Source organism: Crocodylus siamensis, chromosome 3 (genome assembly GCF_052110815.1).
Source record: "Crocodylus siamensis isolate JL-2025a chromosome 3, ASM5211081v1, whole genome shotgun sequence".
In the NCBI taxonomy this organism is placed as follows: Eukaryota; Metazoa; Chordata; order Crocodylia; family Crocodylidae; genus Crocodylus; species Crocodylus siamensis.
Window position 1 is genome coordinate 40,154,831 of NC_143397.1, and position 23,560 is coordinate 40,178,390.

The 23,560-nt window shown below is 39.4% G+C and overlaps 1 protein-coding gene across 1 annotated transcript in view; it reads left to right on the forward strand.

Annotated features, from left to right (window-relative positions):
• The window catches only part of VCAN (versican), a 153,414-nt gene extending 130,147 nt beyond the window's left edge, over positions 1–23,267 (forward strand). Inside the window, exons 13-15 of the mRNA XM_090038210.1 lie at positions 18,870–19,014; positions 20,395–20,577; positions 21,167–23,267. Of these exons, the coding sequence (XP_089894336.1) occupies positions 18,870–19,014; positions 20,395–20,577; positions 21,167–21,297 (459 nt within the window). The 3' untranslated portion in view covers positions 21,298–23,267. The remainder of the gene's footprint in view (positions 1–18,869; positions 19,015–20,394; positions 20,578–21,166) is intronic.
• The last annotated feature ends 293 nt before the right edge of the window (positions 23,268–23,560 follow it).

A 23,560-nucleotide genomic window follows, 5' to 3' on the forward strand; every position in this document is an offset into this window, starting at 1 on the left:
AGAGCCACATAGCATTCTGGGATGCCTAGGGACTGTGTGAGAACTTACATTGTGAGGGATAGAAGTCTGATAGACCAGTCTTACCTAAAGTGATCTGATATTACAGCCAGGTTTGGCCATTTTGAAACCAGTTCACATGCATTGAACTTCTGTTCTGTTACGAGTTTAGGCTGGTTTCTAATCACTCATCTGGCTTGTGTGTCATTTCTGTCCCTAGCCAATCTCTCTCAAGTATTGGGAGAGGGATCCTGCTACTGCTGACTGCTTCCTTTTGACTCTTGTTACCTATTCTTGGGAGCACCATACTTACATAGCTCTTGTACTCCATTCCCCTCTTCCCTTGTAGGTTCCAGCGATCTGGCCTAGGGAGTAGCAGATTTTTAAACTACTAAATATTAAGCAAGCTGAAAACATATATTGCAAAGATAATTTGGTATGACACAAGCCAACAAAATACAGGAAATTAAAAGCTAATGCTGCTGGGCAAACACAGTGTTAAATTTTTTCCTTTAACTTTGAATTTAAGGAGAGAAGGCATTCCAGGAGCAGGATCAGACCATCTGCCCAGCAGACCTCTTTTTGATTGATCTTTTTCCCATTCCCTGACTTTTTTATTTTTTTATTTTTTACAACTTCCCTCCATCCCTTCTTTCGGAAACAATCTAGGTGCCTCCTGAACTCATTTATACTCACTGCTTCAACAGTCTTTCATAGTAACGGATTCCATATGTTTCATGCATGCAGTGATTCTGTCTGAGTTCCCAACTTACTGTTTAGCTCTTTGCTTTTAATTTTTAGTCACACTAAAAATTTTCTTTTCTTTCTGCCTTCTTACTTGTTAATAGCCATTTATCCGTCTTAGTTTTTACAGTGTTAAATAAGTGCAGTACAATCGCAACTTACGCAGGGGTTACATTCCTAGGTCAGCGCATATATTTGAAATCTCATATAGCTGAAATCGCTGGGCTCAGCGTCGAGCAGCTACCACTGCCAGACCTGGACAAGGTGGCCAGCTGTGCATGAGTCCCCTAGTCCCCCAGCCATGCTGGTGCATGCAGGCGCGTGCAGACAATACCACACAGCACCGCACTATGCGCTGTGCCCCAGCCAGCACCTGGCAGCCAGCCCCAGCAGCCAAGTGCGTAAAGCTGAATTTGCATAAGTTAAATACGCGTGAATTGTGACTGTACTGTAGTTGCGTCTTGCTCAAATGCATATGTGTTTTCTAAGGTGCATCTTCAGCTTCCATTGGTTGACCTACCTAGTATTCTAAACATGGTTTTATCAATACCTTATACAATGGTATAAGTACTTCCTAGTCTTTATTGAATTTGTCCTGTTTAAAGCCTAGCTTTACCTAAGAGGCCATCTCTAATCTCAGAAATGAAGAGAAAATATTTCTGAATTCATTGTTATAAATTGGATTGATACAGTTAACATTTTTACTGATGGTCTCCAATGACAACCAGACTCAGAATATATGCAATGTCATATTGGCAAGGACCACATTTTTTTCCCCTTCCTCGGTATTGTGGGACATGATCCTTTTCCTAGGACATTCTGAGCATATGCTAATCAACTGCTTCCCTGTGATTACAATGGCAGGGTATCAGCGATGCCCTTTTATCCCGTTGTCAGTAGCATGCCGTTGTCAGTAGCATGTTACAGAGTATTCTTGGTGTTTTGGGTATTGCACCTTGTGATTGAGTGTAGGGGTTTTTAGTGGTGATTTGGAGGATTCCTTGGGTAAATGCTTGCCTGTAAATACAGGGAACAGGACTGGGTGGCTTAGCAGGTCCCTTCCAGTAGTATATTTTGATATTCCTAAACAACCCTGAGTTTTCTGGGAGTTCAGGGTGTTTATACATGTGCTCCGGGAGTGGGGGGAGGGAGGGACAATTTAATTAGAGTAGCTCTGAGAGCAACTCTAATTAAAGCACCCAGAGTATCTCGTGTATCAGCATCCCCATGCTTCATAATGTTGGCAGGGGTACTCTATCTAAAGCTTGTTGAACCAGCTTTAGATAAAGCACCCTGCTGTCATTTTTCAGGATGGAGACACTGATACACGAGATGCTAGAGACTGCTGGAGTGCAGTAATTAGCACACACCAGCAAACTCAACATGCTGTTATTGTATTGTCCAGTATTGTCTTTGTTGCTCAATACTTTACTGCTCTCACAGGCAATGTTTTCCTTTGACTGCAATGGTACTTAATTCTATTGGCTCAACGGGAAAGTAAAGTTATGTCATCCAGTCTGCCGAGGATTTCTCTGGCATTGGAATTGTCTTGGGGTTGAGGTTAGAGTACTTTAGAGCAACAGAGATCTGTGGCTTGATTAAAGACTACTTTAACTAGTGCCAGAGAGCCATAGGTGTCCTTAGATGACCTCAGGATGTGGGAGATGAAAAGGTGATGTAAAGATACCTTTGTCCTACAGCCTATTTGAATCGTGTACCAAAAACAGCTTGGACAGACTTCAAGATCATGGCCCTTAGGTCCTTTACATTTTGGTTATAAAACAGTTCTGATCCTTGATACATAAAATCTTTTATGTTCAACTTGCAAAACTTAAAATAGGTGATCATTCTGGAAGTGCTGACACCTTCCTACCCCGTGCTGCCCAAATGAATCAGCTCTGATAAATAGTATACATTGTGATTTATCCTTCACTTTTAATTTCACTCTAGTCAAGGAAAGTGAAAATTAGGAATCTATGAACCTCAGACTCTACCACTGGAGATTTTGGAACAAGGTTTGGATTACCTTTTGCACATTTTCCATGGACATGAGGCAACCCATAACTTAATTATTCAGTCTGTTGAAGGGAACTCCTTTGCCAAGTGTTGGCATATACTTTATTAGCAATTTCTGGAAAAAAAATCAAATGCTCTTTATTATTATTATTATTTGCTTCTAAAAGATTTTTAAACTAGTTAATTACATGAAATAAGTAATTTTTTCGACATTTTCATTTCACATCCATCATAAGTTGTGTTTTTCCAGATTTGCTAACTGCAGCTACAAGCCAGGTATCATTAAATATGATCAGGATTGAACAAAACTACACACTTATATTCATTGATTTGTATTAGTGAATATACTAAGGATCCTGAGGGTCTTGCAAGTTATTCTTCACTAAATTATGTGTATGGAAATGCCTGTCCATCTCTAGCTGATTTCAGTGAGAGGTCCATGGACATGTTCAAAAACACCATTTGTGTGTTGCCTTTTTTTACTTCCACTGGTCAAAAAAGATGGAATTTTCTTTTCACCTTTTACTCCTGTAAGCTCACATGAGGTAAACACTAGAGGCATCTCTATACATGTTTTGGGATGGAGCTGGGGACAATGTTTTAATTAAAGTGGCTCTGAGAGGCACTCTAATTAAAGTGCCTGCAGCATCATGCATCCTGTGCTTCCAAATGGTGGCAGGCATGCTTGAGCTAAAACTCATTCAACAAGTTTTAGTTAAAACATCCCCACCACCATTTTGAAGCTAATTAGCACACACTGGAGCAGATTTCCAGTGTGTGTATAGGTGCCTTCTGGTATTATGAGGAAGGGAAGTGAATGATGAATAAAGTAAAGTTTGTCATCTATCTGGTAAGGCAAAAAACTTGGTACAAGGTGCAGTTGAGGAAAAACACCCAGCAATTCCTATTAAAGTCCTGTCAAGAAGCACCTACGTTTTTGGAAATTCAAGTGAGATGTTCAGTGCATAAATATAGAATTAAGAGCCTAATTAAGAGCAGCCACTTTTGAAAATACTGGCTTATTTTTTCTATGGAAATAATCAGCTCTTGGCAATTACTCAAAAACAGCAACAATAAAAATATCCTTTTTCCTCCCAGTGCATGTTTTTCATACATCATTTTGGATTTTACATGTTTAACAAAATAATTCCAGTAAATGAGTTCTACAATCCATGAAGATTCATATTGTGTGTGTGTAGTCTAATCCTTATGAAAAGTTATGGAGAGAAAATGCTTGTGGCATTGATAAAAAAAATCAAACCTAATTGGATTCAGCATATGTGTAGGTCAGTGGTCTCCAACCTTTTAAAGGTGAAGATCATTTTTTGAAGGAAAAGGCGACCCAGGATCTACCCTGCCCCCTGCCTGCTCTGTCCCCCCACTGAGCAGGTCATTGTTGGGGGGAGGGCAGAGTCAGATTAAAGTGTACTGGGGGCCTGGGCAAGTACAAAATTGGAGGCCCCCTCCCCCTGGGTGGACCCTGCTGGCCTGGGGGGCACATGCCCGCCTCTTCTCCCTGTTCCCTGCCCCTGCTATGGCCAAATGTACCACACACAGGTGCACACAGACGCACTCTCTGCATGCTCTACTCGCACTCTCTGCACATGGACACACACAACACACACACTTTCCTCTCACAGGAACTCCCCCCTCCTCCACCCTCAATCACACAGAGGCAGCCCTGCACCCCCTCCACCCCTTGCAACAAGCTGCCTGAGGCTCAATCTCACTCCCAACCTGGTCCCCATTATACTTACCTGCAGGGAGCTGCTTCCTAGCTGTCCCTTGCATCCATGCAGATGCAGAGGGCTGGGCTGGGCTAAGCCAGGCCAGGAGCGCCATGCTGTGTCTCTGCAGGTGGGCAGCAGCACTGGGAGGGGTGGCAGTGGGGGGGCTAAGATGAATTTTGGGGGACTATAGCCCTCCAGGCCCTCCCAGTGCCGTCACCCACAAAGGCGCAGTGTGGCGCGGCAGTCGTGGCCCGGGCTGGCCCAGCCCCAACTGCTGCCCCTGCCCCACCAGGTGGGGCACGGCTCTCCCAGCCCGGCTCGCCCCCCTCCCTCCTACACGCAGCACCACCCCCTTCCCCAGGCATGGATCTCCCAGCCCAACCCCAGCCCTGCCCCACCTTCTCCCCAGCCCCATTGGTGGAGGGGCCCTGCTTCCAGCTCCCAGGGAAGCAAATGTGAAAGCCACACTTTTAAACTTGGCACCAAAAATGATTGCCGAGTTTAAAACTGCGGCTTTCACTTGCCTGCTGATGCCAAAGGAAATTTACTTATCTGTCAGTATTGAGACTTAAAGTTTTGCTTAAAAACTTTTAACAAACTAGGTTACATACCTATTATACTATACATATTCTACGTGTTATATCCAGTTTAACAGAAACAGGTATGTTCTGCATTATTAATATCTGGCACTGATTACAGCTGTGTTAGTTCACCATGATGAAAGTGAGAGTCTCTCAGGTAACTTGCCCTCAAACAATACAGAGCAGTAAAGAACAAAAATCAATGCTATACATTTCATCTGGAAGCCAACAGATAGTTAGTGCAGGCTTCAGTGTACAAGTGGTATGTATTTCTGCAAACACTTCTGCTTATATTACTAACACAGATTTGTTGAGAAATAATTCTGCCTGACTATTTACTGCCTATTTCTAAAACCAGGTGAAAAACCATTAAGGAAATATGTAAGCTACAAATATTGCTGTAAAAATTGTGCCTCTACCTTTTTAATATTCTTTCCCAAATGAGAGATCCAGCAGCAGCCTTGAGTTGTTAAGGTCAAAGGTTGAAGCCCTATCAGCTGAGAGCATCCCAACAGCTTTAAAACTTCATTATGAAATACTGACTGAAACTCAGCGAGTTTCCTGGCAAGATATTGCCTGATTGCAACTGTAGGTGCAGCTGGCTCTATCTGAATCTAAATGATAAAACCTGCCAGCTACACATGAGGAATGCAAAACCTAGTTCTCTGTAATAATTAGCCTGTTTTGAAAGTCAATATTTTGTAGTCCTGTATGACAACACTAGTTTTTGTCTAGTTTCTAATTTGCTTGTGGACTGAAACAACCGCATATCAGTTTTTTTTTTTTAAATTTTTTCAAAATTATATTATGATTTGATTAAAACAAAAATCTTATCCTTTTCTGTTTTGCTTTCTGTGACAATATTCATGTTGCCCAGTACCCTAGCAAAAGTGGTGCCAGAAGTATGCGGGCACCAAATTAAGTGGAAGTAATTATGTAGCAGCGCATAGGTGGTTGCTCTGGACATGACCTGCACCAGACCCCAGCATGCCTAGCTACAGCTCTGCTGTTACCTGAGTGTGCATCTCATACGGGATTCCTGCTGCAGTGTTCAGTTTAGCTCATCTCATCAGGAAGCAGAAAGCATAACATACACTTTAGCTGTCCTGTCACACAGTTTGAATATTAATTATGAATATCTAGTAATTGAATATTGAATGCTCAATGCAGCACTTTCTAAGAAGGGTTCAAGAAACCAATCAAGTTTAGGAAAATCAGTGAGCCTGCACAGAGAAAGAAAGGATCGAACTTGTCATATTGTTTGCAAGGTAGAGTTTGTCCATATATTTAGCTAGGATTTGAGCAAACAATGAAAAAAAAAAAAAAGGATTTGAGCACACAATGAATAAATAATGCACGACATTCAAAAATTGGGAAATTGAATTTAAATAATTCACTTAGTCCTGTGAATAGCAACATTTATAGCTGCGAAGCACACCCCTCCAAATCGAAAAAATCTGGTGTTGCTTTTGGCAGTTCCTCCATTGTATTTGGATTGTAGTATTTCATCATTAAGCACCCTTGCAAATAGGCACAGCGGTAAAGGAGTCCATTGGAACGATTCATGTTATGGATTAAGCACATATAGCTACTTGGGGTTGTGCCTCAGGCTTCTGTCTCACAGGGGGAGTTATTCATATCCTTTGGAAAATGCTGTTGATAATTAGTGCTTTGTATGGCAGTGAGCTCACTCCCATTACACAAGATTAGTGCTGTATTAAGGAGCTGGCTAGTGTCTGTGGCCAGATTGTCTGTTGCTCATAGAGTGCTGCCAGCTAGGAAAGTAAAGGGCATATTGCCACTTTAACAACTGTCCAGAGACCTTACGGTAGTTTTTCTTCCCTTCAACATACAAGTGTTATGCCTCATGTTTGTAATACTGGACTTCAAGTTGCCAATGTTAGGTAGCTATGTAAAAACAGACATTTCATGTTAAAAACAAAGCCCTCTCTTTTTCTTTTCCTTTACTGGTCAGCAAATCAGACTGTTTTAACCTAAACAAATTTATAACTGCTCCTCTCCCAGAAAGACTAAATTCACTGAACAAAAAAAGAACCCCCCTGCTTCTACCCTCCTTCCTCCAAAAATGATAGACTATTGTAGGGAGGTAGGCTGCCTGTGAGAGTTAAATAAAACAAACAAGTGAAAAAAGTACTGTAGGCTGCTCTAAACAAAAAGCCTATTGTGCCAGAGTCCCACAGAATCCTTGAAAAAAAGAGGATTTTAAATCTACCAAATATTTTGATTTTAAGTTATACACAGTCATTAGGGCCTCTTTTAAGAGCCTCTCTTTAAGATGCTCATTTCCTAGGGAGAGAAATTATTTAAAGTATATTCTTTAATGACAGGTATGTTCTGAGCGCTGAATGTCTCAGGCTAGCAAAGCAGCCTCTTAGACAAAGTTTGGGGGTTTTTTGTTTGTCTTATTTTACCAGAGCGGGGTGGGGGTGGCAATTATTTCTGACCCTTATTGCATTTGACTTTGGGCTGAAACTCATAGCAGCTTAAAACCTGCAATAATGTTTGGAATAAATGATAAAATGGAGGATATTTTTCTGTTTGTGTCTCCACTTAGATGCACATGCAAAAACACAATTGTGTTGTTCTGATTTGCATAATTATTTTAGTATAATTGCTAGAGTACACATACTTTACTAGTCATTTCTGTTATGCTCAGCAGAAAAATACCTGCCTGCTTGAGAGAGAGTTTCAGCACAGATCAGTCCTTTTATATTATCTGTATGTGGCATGTTTAAATATTAATTAAATTATATTCTAATTCTAAAAGGGCAAATAGAAAGCAAATTTCTGTTAGATCATGGTAATAATTTGCACTGACCCCAAACCATTTGACCAATTTTGTGCATCCTTCTAACAGAAACAACTCCTACTGCTGGGGTAGGAGCAGCAGCCAGTCAGACAATTAATAAATTGCTCAAAAGTAGGGGGAAAAGAAACTAGTTTGTCAGACTCAGGAGTGTTTGGGGAGTACAAGGCATACAGAAGCATAGGACCTTACTTTCAAGGGTCCTATGTTTCCTGTTCCTTTTGCATTTATAGTTTAGCATGATTGTCTAGTAGAGAATAGGGGCCCCAAACTGAACACTACTCATTACTATATAATAGAGACTGCTTAGAAATATCTTAACTACATTACAGGGACTTTGTATAGTGATAAAGTTAGAATGCTGCCACTGTCTCTCTCTAACATAGATTTGCCTGGTAGACAGCAACATTAAGAAAATCCCCACTTTTACAGAAAGTATCAGTGTCTCATTAGTACACACACAGAACAGTCAGTAGAAATAGCCCTCTACATACACACAGTCAATGACTTAGTCTTCCCTAAAAATATATGAAGCACAATAAAAATTAACTTCTGAGATCCTGATCAAAAGCACACTGAAACCAGTGGGAGTCTTTCCATTGACTTTGAACCATGCAGAAAAAGAGGAGAATTAATATTCTCTCTGCATCTTAAAGCTGTTTAGTTCTATTGAAAAGGCACTTAATACATAAGTTCAGCTATGGGTAGACAGCTCCATCTAGTGGAAGTTTCCAATCCTGCTCAGCACAAAGCTTCAATTCACAAAAGAGTTCTCATATTTTGGTATTGGTTTAACAAAATGCCAAGCGAAACTCATATTCTTACCATGCAAAATACAAGATTGATACGAATTTTATACCAAACCTAGTCACTGGGTTAGATCTTCACTGAGTGACATTAACAACTTTCTAATGTACCTTACTTTAACAACCGCAGCATCAGAAACTATTTTTTTCATTATTATAATGCAGCAAGTTGACAAATCTTATTTGAGCAAACACCTTTTTTAATGATCTTTCCTCTCAGGTTCCTGGGGAATTTGTAATAATGATGTGGCTGTACTGTATACATTTTACTTTGGCTGCTAATATTTCTTGTAAAATTCTAGAAAGATATGAATATGCAATAAATAAGGTCTCTAAGTTGCAGTTTCAGCTTTAAAGCCCAAATCTTTAGAGTAAGATCCTGAAATCAAATCAAAACTTCTATTGAATTCAAAGGAGCCAGAAAGTCACCCTTAATGATAAAGCCTTCCACCTACAAAAGATCTGTTGCTTAACTTTCAGCAAGGCACTTCAGTAGGAGACTGAATTAATCATTGGAGCCACATTGTGGAGATCAGTGGGACTAAAGCATCTGAAACTAAGCAAGTTCTTAAATATCCTCCTGAATATGGTCACATGAATACCCCAGTGAAGCCTGTGGGACTTGCTCCCATGTTTAACATTAAGCACCTGAAGAAGTCTTTGTGGGATTGGTACTTAATTAACTATTCAAATAAAAAAAGTAGTTTTTTGTCTCTCCCAAAGCAAATATCAGATATCTTTCAATATTAAGTGATGTTGAGACTCGCCTAAGTGAAGATTTTATTATCAACACAGTATCATATCTCTACAATAAATACCTTGGCTGTTCCTATCCATAGAAAATAAGTTCCAGGGGTGTCTGAACTGATCCAGTTACTGTAACTTGGGGTGAGTCAGTTGATCTTCTTGTGCACCAGTCAATCCAGATGTAAAACTGCATAATAGAAAGACATCACTAAACAAGAGATACAACATCTAAGTTGAGCTAACTTCAATAAATAAATTACAAAAGAACCCTACTGGAATGGGTAGTTGGGCCAGTGGGCTTTCCTGATAAAAACTTCTAAAGCTTATCTGATGTTATGGAGAAGTATATTCTCTTAGCAGGGTTATGGGAAAGAAGACGATAACGAGTAATCGTTAGGTAATTAAGGCTTCCAATGCTTAGTTTATTAGTAAATGGTATTCAGAAACTGTTGCTTAAATTTAAGATGAAACAGCTCACAGTGAGAAATCATTCAGCCCACTTCTGATTCCTTTGCCTCAGCTTTATGGTATGCTGTATCAGCTTTTCAATGGATGCATCTACACGTGCCGTTAAGGTGACATGATAAACTCTAGTGCAGTTTGCGCTTGCATTTATCATCTTAATGGCACATGTAGATACTCCAACTGCTGCAGTCTGGGGCACATGTGCAGATGCTGTGCTCAGGATTGCAGCAGTCTGAGCCAGGGCGGAGCAGCCCTGGGCTGGCAGGAGACCCAGGCAGTCAGCCCCAGGCTCTGGGAGGTGGTGTCAGGCAGCATTGGGGCTGGCTGAGGCACAAGAGTGCCCGTAGGATGTGGACCCCTGTGGCTAGGCAGCAGGCAGGGGTTTGGCCTGGGGCTGCCGGGGCACAATGTATGCCCAGGTCAGCATTTATATGTGCATTTAGGTACAGTTCTTTTTGCTGGCATAAGATAGATAGTCTCTGACAGTACTATCTTACAGCAGTGAAAATTAGTTTGCTGCAGTCTAATAGCATCACACATGTACACCGTGGTGCCTTAGACCATAGCATTTTAGTTGTCTACTGTGCAGTTAAGCACATTTGTAGACACACCCAGTGAGAACGAGTCAGAGGTCTGGGACAGAAGTTTCATAAACCATTTTGTCCTAAATCAGTTAAGTCTAATACTTCATTCAACCAGGTTTATTTTAAACCAGTTTCAGCCGTTTTGAAACTGGTTTATGTGCACTGAGCAGGTTTAAACCAGTTTCTGATCACTTAAACAGGTTTATGTGTAACTTCTGTCCCTAGCCAGACAGGGCAGCAATGGGAAGAAAAATATCACACAGCAATAAGTGCCAAAAATATTCTAGGACAAGTTTATACAGTCAGTTAAAGATGTTGAAAATACTCCCCTCCCTCAGAAGGAAGAATAGTAACTCTGTGAATATAAGGTTTGGAAATGTTTCTAGTAAATACATTTTTGGCTTAGTTATACAAAGGGGATCGTTGGCCTTTACATGAAAAAGGTCAAGCTATTAAGTTGTGTTTGTATTAGCAGTTTATTTTGTTATGGTTCATTATACACAGTATCTGTTATACACAGTATCTGTTGACTGTTCTGGAATGTCAAATCCCAGCTATTGATCCTAGCCCCTTGATATGTATTTGTGAGAAAAAAGACTGGTTGTTATCCCTGAACGACTATAAAAAAACCCTGACCTGCTATTCAGCAACAGAGATTCACCTTGCCAATATGCAAACATCTACAGAGCTAAGTGGATTACTTATTGGTACTTACCTTAAGCTATTATACATGAGTCATGACTAACCTACTATAAGGCAGGAGGTATATCAGGAAATCCTTAAAGATGTGTTCCTGGTGGAAAAGCTGTGCTTATTCAGTCTGATGATGAGTGACACTTCTGAATGACACAGGTTAGCACTGGCTAATAAAATTAACTAGCTTCCAGCTGTTAACAGATTGTTTCTTAGACTTAATTTAATTTAAAACAGGGTCTGTCACACAATTGGCAGTGAGTGGTTAAGTTTAATTCAAATCCAAGTAAGGAAAAACCCCTTCAAAGACTATAGAGACTTGACAGAATTTTGTATTTGATTTAGGACCTGAGGTAATTCCAATTTCCATGGATCTAAGTGACTCACAGTCCTCTTGTGAAGTGGGAAAACACCATTATTTTTGGTTTAAAGATGAGGAACCAAGAAACTAGACAATGTATTTCCTGTTGCATGGGAAGCCTGAAAGTGAATGAGAAACTGAACCTACTTCTCCCTGGTTTTAGAGAAGGTCTGTCACTGGACCACCTCCTCACAAAAGGGGTTCTTTTTGTTCTGTAACCCTAGAAAATAGCAAAATTTAGGCTGTCAGTGCCAATTCCCAAAAAGTAATTATGGACCTAAATTTGGCCAGAAAGACTTAGTGGATAATTAGAAGGTATAAATAGAAATAAGGCCAGCAATTGTTTGAAGATTGGAAGTGGCGACATGGCAAAATAGTTGGTGACTCCTAACGACCATACTAAGATTCAGACACTATAGTCCTGGCCCTAGGATTAACTTTCAGAGTCATGTGATTGTAACTAGACTGTCAACATTCATTAAAATAGAATTTGGTCATGTGACCCAAGAGTGTTTAAAGCAGCAATATCTGCCTGTCTCTGAGTAAAGCCTGAAACACTAGTTGTGGATGATGTAAACTACCCCACGGTAGTGATAACTCCAGTGTACTGCTCTGGGAGATCCTATGAAGGAACCACCCCAAGAGAGCAAATTTTGTGGTAGGAAGAAGTGTGGTATTCTCAGCCTTCTGCCGTGAAGTTATCCTCTGGTTGCATAATGGCAAACAGTATATGGCCAAAATGCACAGCTTGGATGTACTTGACCATTTTGACCACAAGAATTATTTACATTCCTCATGGCCTTGCTTTCATGTTGTCCATGAGAATAATGATTTTTCAGTCAGTCTGTTTGCTGGCATAACAGTATTCTTGTTAAGGGTACAATTCTGTAACAGCCTTTTCTATCTTGCATTAATTAAAAATTTGATTTTTAATAATTTAATATTCAGGTTTTCAGAAACAAAGATTGTATCTTATGAAAGAAATGGCTAAAATACTGGTAAGATGGCATTTATAGTTTGATTGAAGGCTTCAGGGTCACTTACATTTTATCAATCTAGGAGTAAAAAATCCTTAGTAATGGTTTCACTGATCTGTGGAGACAGTAACAATTTACATGAAGATAAAACTTAGCAAAAGAGTATCTGGAAAAGGGCCAGTGCATTTTGGATCCATCTGTGAGCTTGGCTGCTGATCTCTTTTGACTATGGTCTTTAAAAAAAAATCTGAAGAGTAAGTGATGCCAAGGAATGGATTTGAAATATTCTATTTTTTGGTACAGTATATTTTTGTAGACACCAGTAATTGAGCTGAAATATAAGGATCTCAAATGTCATAACCACTAGAAAGAAAGATGCTTTGTTTAGGATATTTTGAACACTGTTTCCCAACAGACAAATTATGAATCAAGTATTTTGAATCAAGTATTTTGGATATGTTATTGCAAGTATGAGGAATGCTTTTAAACTCTGCAACTGCAGTGATTATAGACATGGGATAGCTTTGAATACAAACACTGGGCCTGAATTATTGATGCATAGAAGTTTTATGCTGATGTAACTTTACTGATCTCAGTGGTGTTATACCTGACATATACTAGTATAACAGGGAAGAGAATCAAAGCCTTAGTGTCCTCAGAAAATGTCATTCAAAAAAAAAAGAGAGGCTAGAAATGCATTTGTCAAGTAATACATGCCATAGAAACTCTGAGAATCTTTTTCAGTCTTATCTCCTAATCAGCAAAGTGTGGCTAAATAAGGTATTGAAAAACTGCAGAAGGAGCTGGGTGGAGATTTAAAAAAAGCAGTTCAGCAATCTGGAACTTCCTATGTTAAGCAATTCTGGCATTAATGCCAAGCAAAATCAGAACTGTTGGGCCAAAATAAATCTGAGCAATGACGATATTAGATGTGAGGTAACAGCATATCATGCTGGGGGATATCAGACATTCATGGAAAAACCACAAAGTCTAGATACGATCCTGTGCCATTAGGCTGCAGTCTTGCCAACAAAACAAACAAAAAGTTTGAAGTCATTATGCAGGCCATGCATAACTCACACAAACTGCTTTTTGTGTGTTTAGGAATTAAGCCAGCGGGGTGATTTTGACCCTCAACTTAGACTCCTGTGTGATATGCTCAGTGTCCTTGATTCCCACAAACAATCAGAACCTCACAGAAGCATTCAGTATTTTGAGGGATCAAAACTCTAAGGCTACCTGCAAAGCCTACTGAAATCAATAGGAATCTTTCCATTGACTTAATTTCCATTTCCATCAATAGGAATCTTTCTATTGACTTCTATTGGCTGTTGTCTCTCTTTTTCAAAGCATGTATCCACACTGTTTTCATGCCACGCCTGGAAGTGCCCTGTCCAGTTGTTCCTGCTCTGCACATGCAGGTTCCCACAAATGCAGCAATATTACCACCTTGGAGTGGGACTGAGCATGCACCCTATTCTCAGGTTCTGTCTAGGGCATGCGTATTGCCACAAGCAGCACAAAGTTAAAGCACCTACAAAATTTGGCACATGGAAATGATTGGCACTTCATAGCATCACTTCTAGGCATGACACAGATACAGTGTAGATGTCCTGAATGAGTACAGTGGCTAAGTACACAGTCACAAAGCCTGAGACTGAATTGATTCACAGGTTAATCTAAGCTGTGTAGATTGAAATGATAACCAAGTGAACAGACATTCACTTATGCAGCCACATGCTTGTAGTGGCCCAGGCCAGAACTCAGGGAGTGCTAGAGCATGCTTTCCTGCTTGGCTGGAGCAGACAGCTTGGGCCAAACCTTCCTGCCCACCCTGAGAGGGGGAAGGAGGTTGTAGGAAAGGTGCAAAACACCCTGGGATGCTGAGGAACTGTGAGTTGACTTGAATCTGGAGAGGATCTGGGGCAAAAGTTCCATAAACCGGTTTAACCTAATTCAGTTGTTTGATTGTCAAATTGTGGTTTGGATCATTAGCAGAATTCATAGGTATTAACAGGTATTAACTTGGCAGGGGTCACAATGTGAACACTTCTGCTATGGCCCCCTTAATAAATGAGCACAAGCATGTGTAACAAAATGGTCAAATGTGGTATAGAGACATGTGAAGAAGTAGTAGTTAAGTCCGATACTACATTCATACAGGCCATTTTGAAAGTGGTTTATGTGCACTAAACTTCTGTTGTGTTACAGATTTGAACCAGTTTCCAATCACTTACATCAGTTTATGTGTAATTTCTGTCTGTAGCCAGTGAAACAATCAGCAAAATGCCTGTTTTGAATGAGCACTGAGAAAATCCACAGGATCACAGTGGATGTGTCTACATGTTGCTCTATGGCACGCTTTGGCGACATATTGATCATGTGGGTCTACATGTGATCGCTGGCTATGTCGCTGTAGTGGTGCACTGCCAGGCTATAACATGCCACTATGGTGACATAGCTGGTGAATCTCAGCATGTACTGCCCATATGCCACAGTATGGGCAGCTACTGTCCTGTGTTTAATACTTTCCCCGGCCAATTAGTAAAACATGGCGCAGTACTAACATTGCCATATAGCAACATGTAGACACATCCTGTCACTCATACTATGCCTAGACATATCCTCCACATACACACCCATTTTTGGCTTTTGCATTACTTTGCATTGTAGAGCTGTGCTGTTATTACATACAGGGTGATACAGGAAGTCCTTTATATTACAGATCCCTGTTTTTTGCACATTTGCATGTCATGCTCAGCTACTGTGCTGGAGGGATTTGCTTTCCCATATACCAGCTGTTGTGAAATGCTGAATTCTGCTCCTTAATCCTGGGTATGTCTTTTGCCAGTGATGCTGAACACTAAGATGCAGATGGAGAAATTACCTTAGTCCCACTTATGAGTTGGTACCAGTCATAAATTCAGTACAACTCAGTTCAAAATATTACAGTTGAATTGCTTAGATAATAAAAACTCTTCTGGATAAGATGACATACTGTAGTAAATTGATGACATACTGTAGTAAACATGAAGCTTTTTAATAGCTTGCTTCACCATAACATATATACTATTCATGTGCGGTTCATTAACTTTATTTCTAAAATGTGCTCACAAAGGCACCCAGTTCTGGTTACATCATAAAGTGAAAAAAAGCTAAATGTTTATGGCATATATAGGACAAGGTCTGGTCAGAAAAGATACAAGTGCTGAGTTTATCTATAAACATTGGGGTACTGTGTAATTTCGACCACACAAGGGACTGATTGCCTGGTTAGTATCTGGCATTTATATGTTCTTCAAGAGAGTTATTTTTATCCTTTATTAAATTCTTCCAAATCTTTCCTTTTTTTCTTTTTAAAGTATATACATTTTTTTTAAATATACCATGCTGAAAAATCTAAAAAGATGTCTCCAGCGCAGAAAGATGTATCTTTAGTCGTTCTACTAATCTAGAGCCCAGGGTGAATCCAGATGTGGGGAGAAAAATTACCCATATCTGCCTACTGCAGGGTTCCCGTGTCTTTTCCTTTAAGCACCTGGATTAAACAGATTTTGAATATGGACCAGTTTCTGCATTTGTACTTTTCATCCTCAGTTGTCATGTAGGCAGACTAAATTCTCCACTTCAGCATAAATTTCATTATGTATTAATAATTTCAGACTGTATGAATGATCTTAAGACCCAGTTCTGAAATAAAATATGTATGAGTTGATTTCATGCATGTAGCCTCATCAGAATCTACTAAGAATCATCTCTGTGGAGATATTTCTAAGATCAGGTTCAGATTTATCTCTAAGGGCATGGCACCAGGCAGTGCTGACCTGAGAAGCATGGCATGCATTTCACGTGCAGCAGTCCCTGAACCAGAAATAGCGTAGCCTTCTTAGTCAAGCATAGGTTACAGATGCATCCATTGTACTTTCTAACAGCACAATACTGCTTCTGATTTGGAAGGTAGTGCACATAGAGCAGGCATTGCTTGCCTCAGCATGGAACTGCCTTCTGCTATATAGATATCCCCACTGGGCATGCTGAGCACAGGACTGCTGCCAATATGCACTGACTCCCACCTGCTCCTACTCCACACACATCAAATGCCAAAAAACAGATGTGGCTGTTATTAGAGGAAAACTGGGTGTTTGATAGCCAACACACAAGAGACAACAGCCTCAGAATGACACTGGGTGCATGCCAAACAGTGAGTACTTACATTTGTGGGTTTATAACACCTGTGAAGCACCGTCCCTACCATGGTTGAAGGCACTGTTGATGTGCCTCTTTGTCTTTTTGGCTTAGTTACAGACTTAAAATTAAAAAAGAAAAAATGAAAAGTAACAGCCAGTCTTTCTGTTTGGTTTGTTCCAGACGGCATATAGAGGCTATGATTTCCTCTATCTGTCTCTCTTAATTACCTTGGTTAAAAGCAGGAATGTCTTGTTTTTTCTTTCTATACGAGTGTGTGTCTAATGAAAAATGACTTGCAAAATCAGGTCTGATGCAGGAGAAAGGAGACCAGTAAGATTCCCTTCACCCTGTAGGTCTGCCTAATTGTAATTCAGCACATTCTGACCACTGCATAAGAAAAGCTGGGTAGAAACCAGGCACTAAAACACAACTTCTCAGCTGTTTCAAGCTTGTTTGGTGATGCTAAAAATAATTTCTATTTGTGGCCTACTGTGCCAGATTGTACTCATTGCAAATCCACCATTGCAAAATCTTTTACCAACTTTGCTGACGGCAGGATTTGGCTCAACAGTTCAAAAGGTGAAAGGACAGTACATTCCCCCTGCAGAAAGGTTGATATGTCCCTACACACAGCCTCATCAGAATCTATTAAATATCATCTCAGAAGAGCCTCTGTGAAGCTCTTTGTGAGATCAGGTCTAGATTTATCTCTGTGGTCATATCTGCATGGCACAATGCATTGATGAGCTGAGAAGTGCTGCATGTACTCTCATTTAGTTTCCAATATCGCTATTTGTACAGGGTGCATCTACATGTGCAATTAATACAAAGCAATAAAGTTCAGTGCAATATGCACTGTAGTTTATTGCTCCTGGGTGCTGCATTTACACCTGCACTCAGAACTGCAGAACATTGAGCCATCTTGGCGCAGCCTCAGCTGGCAAAGGGTCAGAGGGGGTCAGCTTGCCAGCCTGGGCTGCTTCAGCCTGGCTGGCAAGGGGCTGCAGAGGGGCTGGCTGAGGCACAAGAGTGCTTCAGTGCAGGAGCTGCCTGCTGGCTAGCCCCACATTAAAGCACCCTTGTGCCCCAGCCAGCCCTATCAGTGTCTACATGTGTGTTGCTGTGCAGTACTGTATTTACAAGTACTAACCTATGGCGGTGTTTATTAGTTTACTGTACCCTAATAGGAATGCATGTGTAGACGTGGAGACTTTACTGCAGAACTAATTAGGCAGCTCTTCAGTAAATATCTAATGTATATGCACCCACTGTACATGTCTACATGTGCACAGTTACTGCACAGTAACCGACAATTACTTCACAGTATGGGTGCGTGTCTACACATACATGCCCATCCTGCTCTGTAACTGTGGTGATTTATGCCAACTCGGGCATAAATTTTCTACTTGCATGATGTTTGTTTGGTGCATCATGCAGTTAGCAAATTTGTGCTTGAGTAGTTACTGCACAATAAGGTACATATAGATACCTTACTGCACAGTTACCTGTGTGTGTGGATTGATTTGGGACCAACTTGATTCCCAAGTCTGTCCACACACAGCTTTACTGTGCTGTAATATGTAAATGTAAATGCCAGCATAAAAACTGCTTATTGTGCAGTAAGTTAGTGTGCAATAAATGCACATATAGACACACCCACTAAGTAGCACCTTGCTCAGTGACTTACTTGAGAGCACACAGATAGTCTTACTGAAATAAGAACATCAAAATCTGACTCATCTGGTGCAGTTCATTGTGACTGACTGACAATAGCAGTTGGACATGTATTACAATGGTAGACATTTCATTATTGGTTTGTTGTAATATCTGCTTGTCTAGTTCTAGAGAAAGCATATTTGAGAACCTTAGGCCACATTTCAGGTAGTCTGAGTAGCTCTATTGATGACATCTGAAACCAGTTTTCACCAGCTGAGAATTTGGCTTGATAATCTTTTTTTTTTCCCCACTGACACATTCAATTAACTGAAGCAGAAGTATATTATACATCTGGTTTTGTTTAATTTGTACTTCAGTGCCTAAGTTAAACTATTGAATTCACTCCCTTTCAGAGGTAATATTATGTGACCTGCTTTAATATGAATGTAAGCATATCCTGACTCTGTGAATAATAACTTTGCTCCTTGTTTCTGCAGCAATATGAAAACTGGCGGCCAAACCAGCCAGATAGTTTCTTTTCTTCTGGAGAAGACTGTGTTGTTATAATTTGGCATGAGAACAGCCAGTGGAATGATGTACCATGCAATTATCACCTTACGTATACCTGCAAGAAAGGAACAGGTAAATATATTACCTGAAATACATCTCATATCTTAAATTCCTACTTTACAAACTTAAGACAGCAAATTCTAGATGATGTCTGGCATAAAGGACGTTCAAATGTATTTGTATCAAAAAGGCAATAATAATCTGTGCCCATATTCTGTTTGAAGATAACACAACCATGTTCTCTTTCCCATCTATTGTGCTAAAAGGAGAAATAAAGTACCCAAAGGACCTCTTGCATACTGGCCATTTCCAAGACAGCTTCTCAACACATATGTTCTTCAGATCTCAACACAGCTGGCTTACACCTATTGGGTGGGCCGGCAACTTTTTTTCCACATGTCAACAAATATTACCAACTCCTGTTCACTAGATCTCACCACCAAAAAAAGGGTGTAGCTTAAAACTGGAACAAATCAATTTCTACTATTACGTGGTTTGTTTTTCAGTTTCCAGTTGAATATATTTTCTCACAATCTGCTAGTGACCAGGATTTATCTGAACTCCACCCCTCACCAGAACTGATGGCTTTGACTAAGTGTTACACACTTACTTACCTCCACTCTGGATCCAGAGCTCAGTATCCTCTTTTTTGTTAGGACACTCAGTTTGGAAGCAGGAGTTCTGAGTTTTGGTGACTGCTCAAAGATCTATTATGCACTTACAGGAGACACTTGTTACACAAAGAACAATTTTCCCTGAGAAAAGACACTGGGCTACAGACTCAGTTTGCCTCTTGCTTGGTTTCATTCTAGACTTCTGATGCTTACACTCTTGGCTTAGCTTTAATAGGAGGGGTAGAGGTGCGTTCCTACCCTCTTGTGTAGTAGTTTGTTGGTGAGGGCAATCTCCATAGAAGGGGGACTTACAGGTTTGAATCTCTTAAGTTTAGGAGGCCCCAGTAGTAAGATCTGGCAATTCATATGTGCATTCTCCAGCACTAGTCTACCAGACAAAAGATAGATTGCATCCTTACCACCACTGCCTGCTGAAGCTGTCTTTTTGATTGAAAGTGATTATAGTTGCTGTGCTGGGTCATAGCAAAGTTTTACCATGTAGCAATTTAGATTGTAGTGCTTCCATGCATTCCCAGAAGCCAGATTTGAGGTACCTAATATTTTGAGGCTCCTAATTTGAAGTCCAACTATGTCACAAATGAACTTATGCATCTAATGTTATGAGTTTTGTGGCTGGTAGCATGGAGATCTTCTTTGTTTTTTTTTCTTCTTTTTGCAGTTCAGCTGAAGTCTTATTCCATCCTTTTTATGTGCCTTATTTATCAATCTGAATTTGGTTTATGGTCCCTTTCCTGGGAAAAAACTAAGTGAAGCCAGGCTTACATTTTGGAATGAGCCCTATAAACTTATGAACTTGCTTTTTTCCCTTTATTCATAGTTGCTTGTGGGCAACCTCCTGTTGTGGAAAATGCAAAGACCTTTGGAAAGATGAAACCTCGTTATGAAATCAACACCCTGATTCGATACCATTGCAAAGATGGTTTCATCCAGCGTCATGTTCCAACCATTCGTTGTCAAGGGAATGGAAGATGGGATCTGCCTAAAATTACCTGCATGAATCGTAAGTTGTCTTCTAGAGAATTGATGCTATATCAGAAACTATAGACCTACTAATGTACAGGTAAATAAAGTATAACACAGGTTTTCATAAATTATAAATTAGTTATTAAAGATTGTTCTGTTAGTGTTCTAGCCCTGCATATTCAAAAGCTATGAAGCAGGCCTCAGAAATGAATGAAATTGTTTATTTTCTCATACTTGAAGTATTTGCAAGTTTTAGTTCTATAATCAACAAGATTGGAAACTGACTTCAATTTTTCTTGAAGTGAAAGCTAAGATTCTCACGTAATCACTTAACTTAAGGAACATTAAAAAATCAATATGGTAAATTATAGCAATTACAGTAAAGCTGAATTGTCAGCACTTTTTTAGAATCTAAGTGTTCAATAGATTGCATTTCTGCTGATGTGCTTCTGTATGTAACATGCATATACTATCAGTTACCCATTTACTTACCCTTTATTAAACATTAATGAATGGTACCCTAACATAAAGTATAATGGTACTATTTATTAGCCATTTTGAAGTTCAGATTGAAGAGTTTGTTTTGTTTCTTTTTCACAGTTTTCTTTTTTGTTCTCCCTTTACAGCGTCCACATACCAAAGGACTTATTCTAAGAAATATTACTATAAACATTCCTCATCGGGAAAGGGAACTTCATTAAATTCATCAAAACATTATCACCGCTGGATCAGGACGTGGCAGGACTCAAGGCGCTGAATGCTAAATGGTGAATGGGGGTATTCACCATTTCAGCCAAAGTCCTAACTTACTGTGCCTTTTCTATCACTTATAGGAGTATTATTGAATCATTTTGAAACTATGGACTCCAGTATTCACAACACATTTTGCAAAAAAATTTGGTGTTTGTCAGAAAAGTGAGAAAGGAAAAAAAAAAGAACAAAAATTGGGGGAAACCATTTCCAGCCAGTCAGGATGGTTAGCTTTCTATATGCCACCAGCGGGGGACCATGGGGTAATGTAAACCAGCCAACTGCAATAGTTAAACAGCTCAATTATAGCACCAATGAAAATGTAAATAAGATGATTTAATGATGTTTAATTGTGTGTTGTTTTTAAAATCCTGTATATAAAATGAAAAGTCACATTAAGTTCAGGCATATTTATGGTTATATGGCCTCAGAGGTCTTTAATCATGATTAGGTTGTTGAATGACTTTCACCTAGGCTGGAAATGGTTTCAATAATTGCATTGACTTAAAAGATATTTTTAGCAGGTGAAGATAAACACAAATTACATGACATTTTTGGACACTGCCATCCCCTTTCAGAGATAAAGTTTGTGTCCAAGAGATGCAGAACTTAGAAGTAGCACATAAAGTGGGATCAAGCCTGATGTAGGGACTGCAATGTGGAACTTTTCCTGCTCTCCATACTGGATTCATCATTCATGAGAAAGGACTGCATGGAGGACTTATATATGACAAGGAGGGCCTGTAAAAATCAAAGTGCTAATACATTAACTCTCTCAACCAGGGCCATTTTTTAAAAATGATTTTCACAACACTAACCACAGGTCTATGTTACAGGTCTCTGCATTTTAAAATGGAGATAGACCTAGGATTTGGGGGATTTTTTTTTTTGTAAAAAACAAACAAAAATCCAAAAAGTAAATAATTTTGTATATATAACCATTTTTTAATCTTTTTTATAAAATAATGAATGTTTGTGTATGAATGCTGCAGCTGTGAAGCGTACATAAATAAATGAAGTAAGCCATACTGATTTAATTTATTGGATGTTATTTTACCCATGCAAAGAAAATTGGAAGAGTTCAGTAGTTTATCGTTAGCCCCTGACCTCCACTGATGCACTTGGAGCCACAGTTCAATTCAACTAGTTCCTGGGTGAACAATTTAAAAAAAAACAAACAGGATTATTTGTTTGAAATGAAAGGGATAAAAACTGTGCGACTAATAGAAGCATCAGAACCATGGCTTTCTAAAAAGAATTGTGTGCACAAAAAGATGATAGGTTGTTGTAGATGCAGTGTATGTGTAGGAATTTTTCTGTTTTTTTAAAACCCATTCAGCTCTGTCATTGGCCTGAACATGTACAGTAAACGTAGATGGTAGTTTTTAAAATAAGATGGTAGTTTTTAAAATAAGCCCTCCACAGCAGGAACCATATTTCTTTGGTATTTTCTGCAAAGCCCCCACACACCTTTGGACACTGTAAAAACAAAAAAAATGATAAATACCCTATCATACACTTTTGGGGTAATTAAAATAATATAAATAAAATTATGTAGGGGACTCATTTATTATATTGGTGGTAGGCAAAAATGATGAAGAGTAGCAAGTAAAAGGGAAAAATTAAAATACAATTAACATGTAGGAGTTTGTGCTAGATTGAATTGTTCATAAAGTAAATGTGCCATAGCTTCTTAGCAAATACAGTAGTTCAGTTGCAAACAGCATCTTTAAGAAATTCCATTGACTGCTACATCCAGTGTAACTTGACGTTTGTGCATTCTTCATGGCAGTACACCACTGTGTTGACCTGTACATTTTTTCCTCCTCTACAATGCACATAATACTTTTCTCTATTTATATTATCTTGTATAGTGTATAATGTGAATGTCTGTTTTTGTGAATGAAAGTCTAAATCTTTGTAACTTTTATATCTGCTTCTGTTTCACCAAAGAAACAAGGTTTTGCTATACTGTGACTTGTCTTGTTATTGCATGTCTTCCAGTTTAAATCTATGCAATTTTTTATATGAGTAGTGTTAGATTGTCTAGGGTGAACAAATGCTGGGTTGTCTAAATCCACAGTTATTTGAGAGGGATATGCACCTAATCCAATTTCTAGCAAAGTCAAGGGAGTCATTTGATTGAACTTTAACAGAAATTTGATTTGATTTTAGAGGAGTCGCTGTTAAGGATTTTTGGACTGTGTTTTAAAATCTACATCATATACTTTGAAGCAGTTTATTACATATACACATCAGGACTTGGTTCA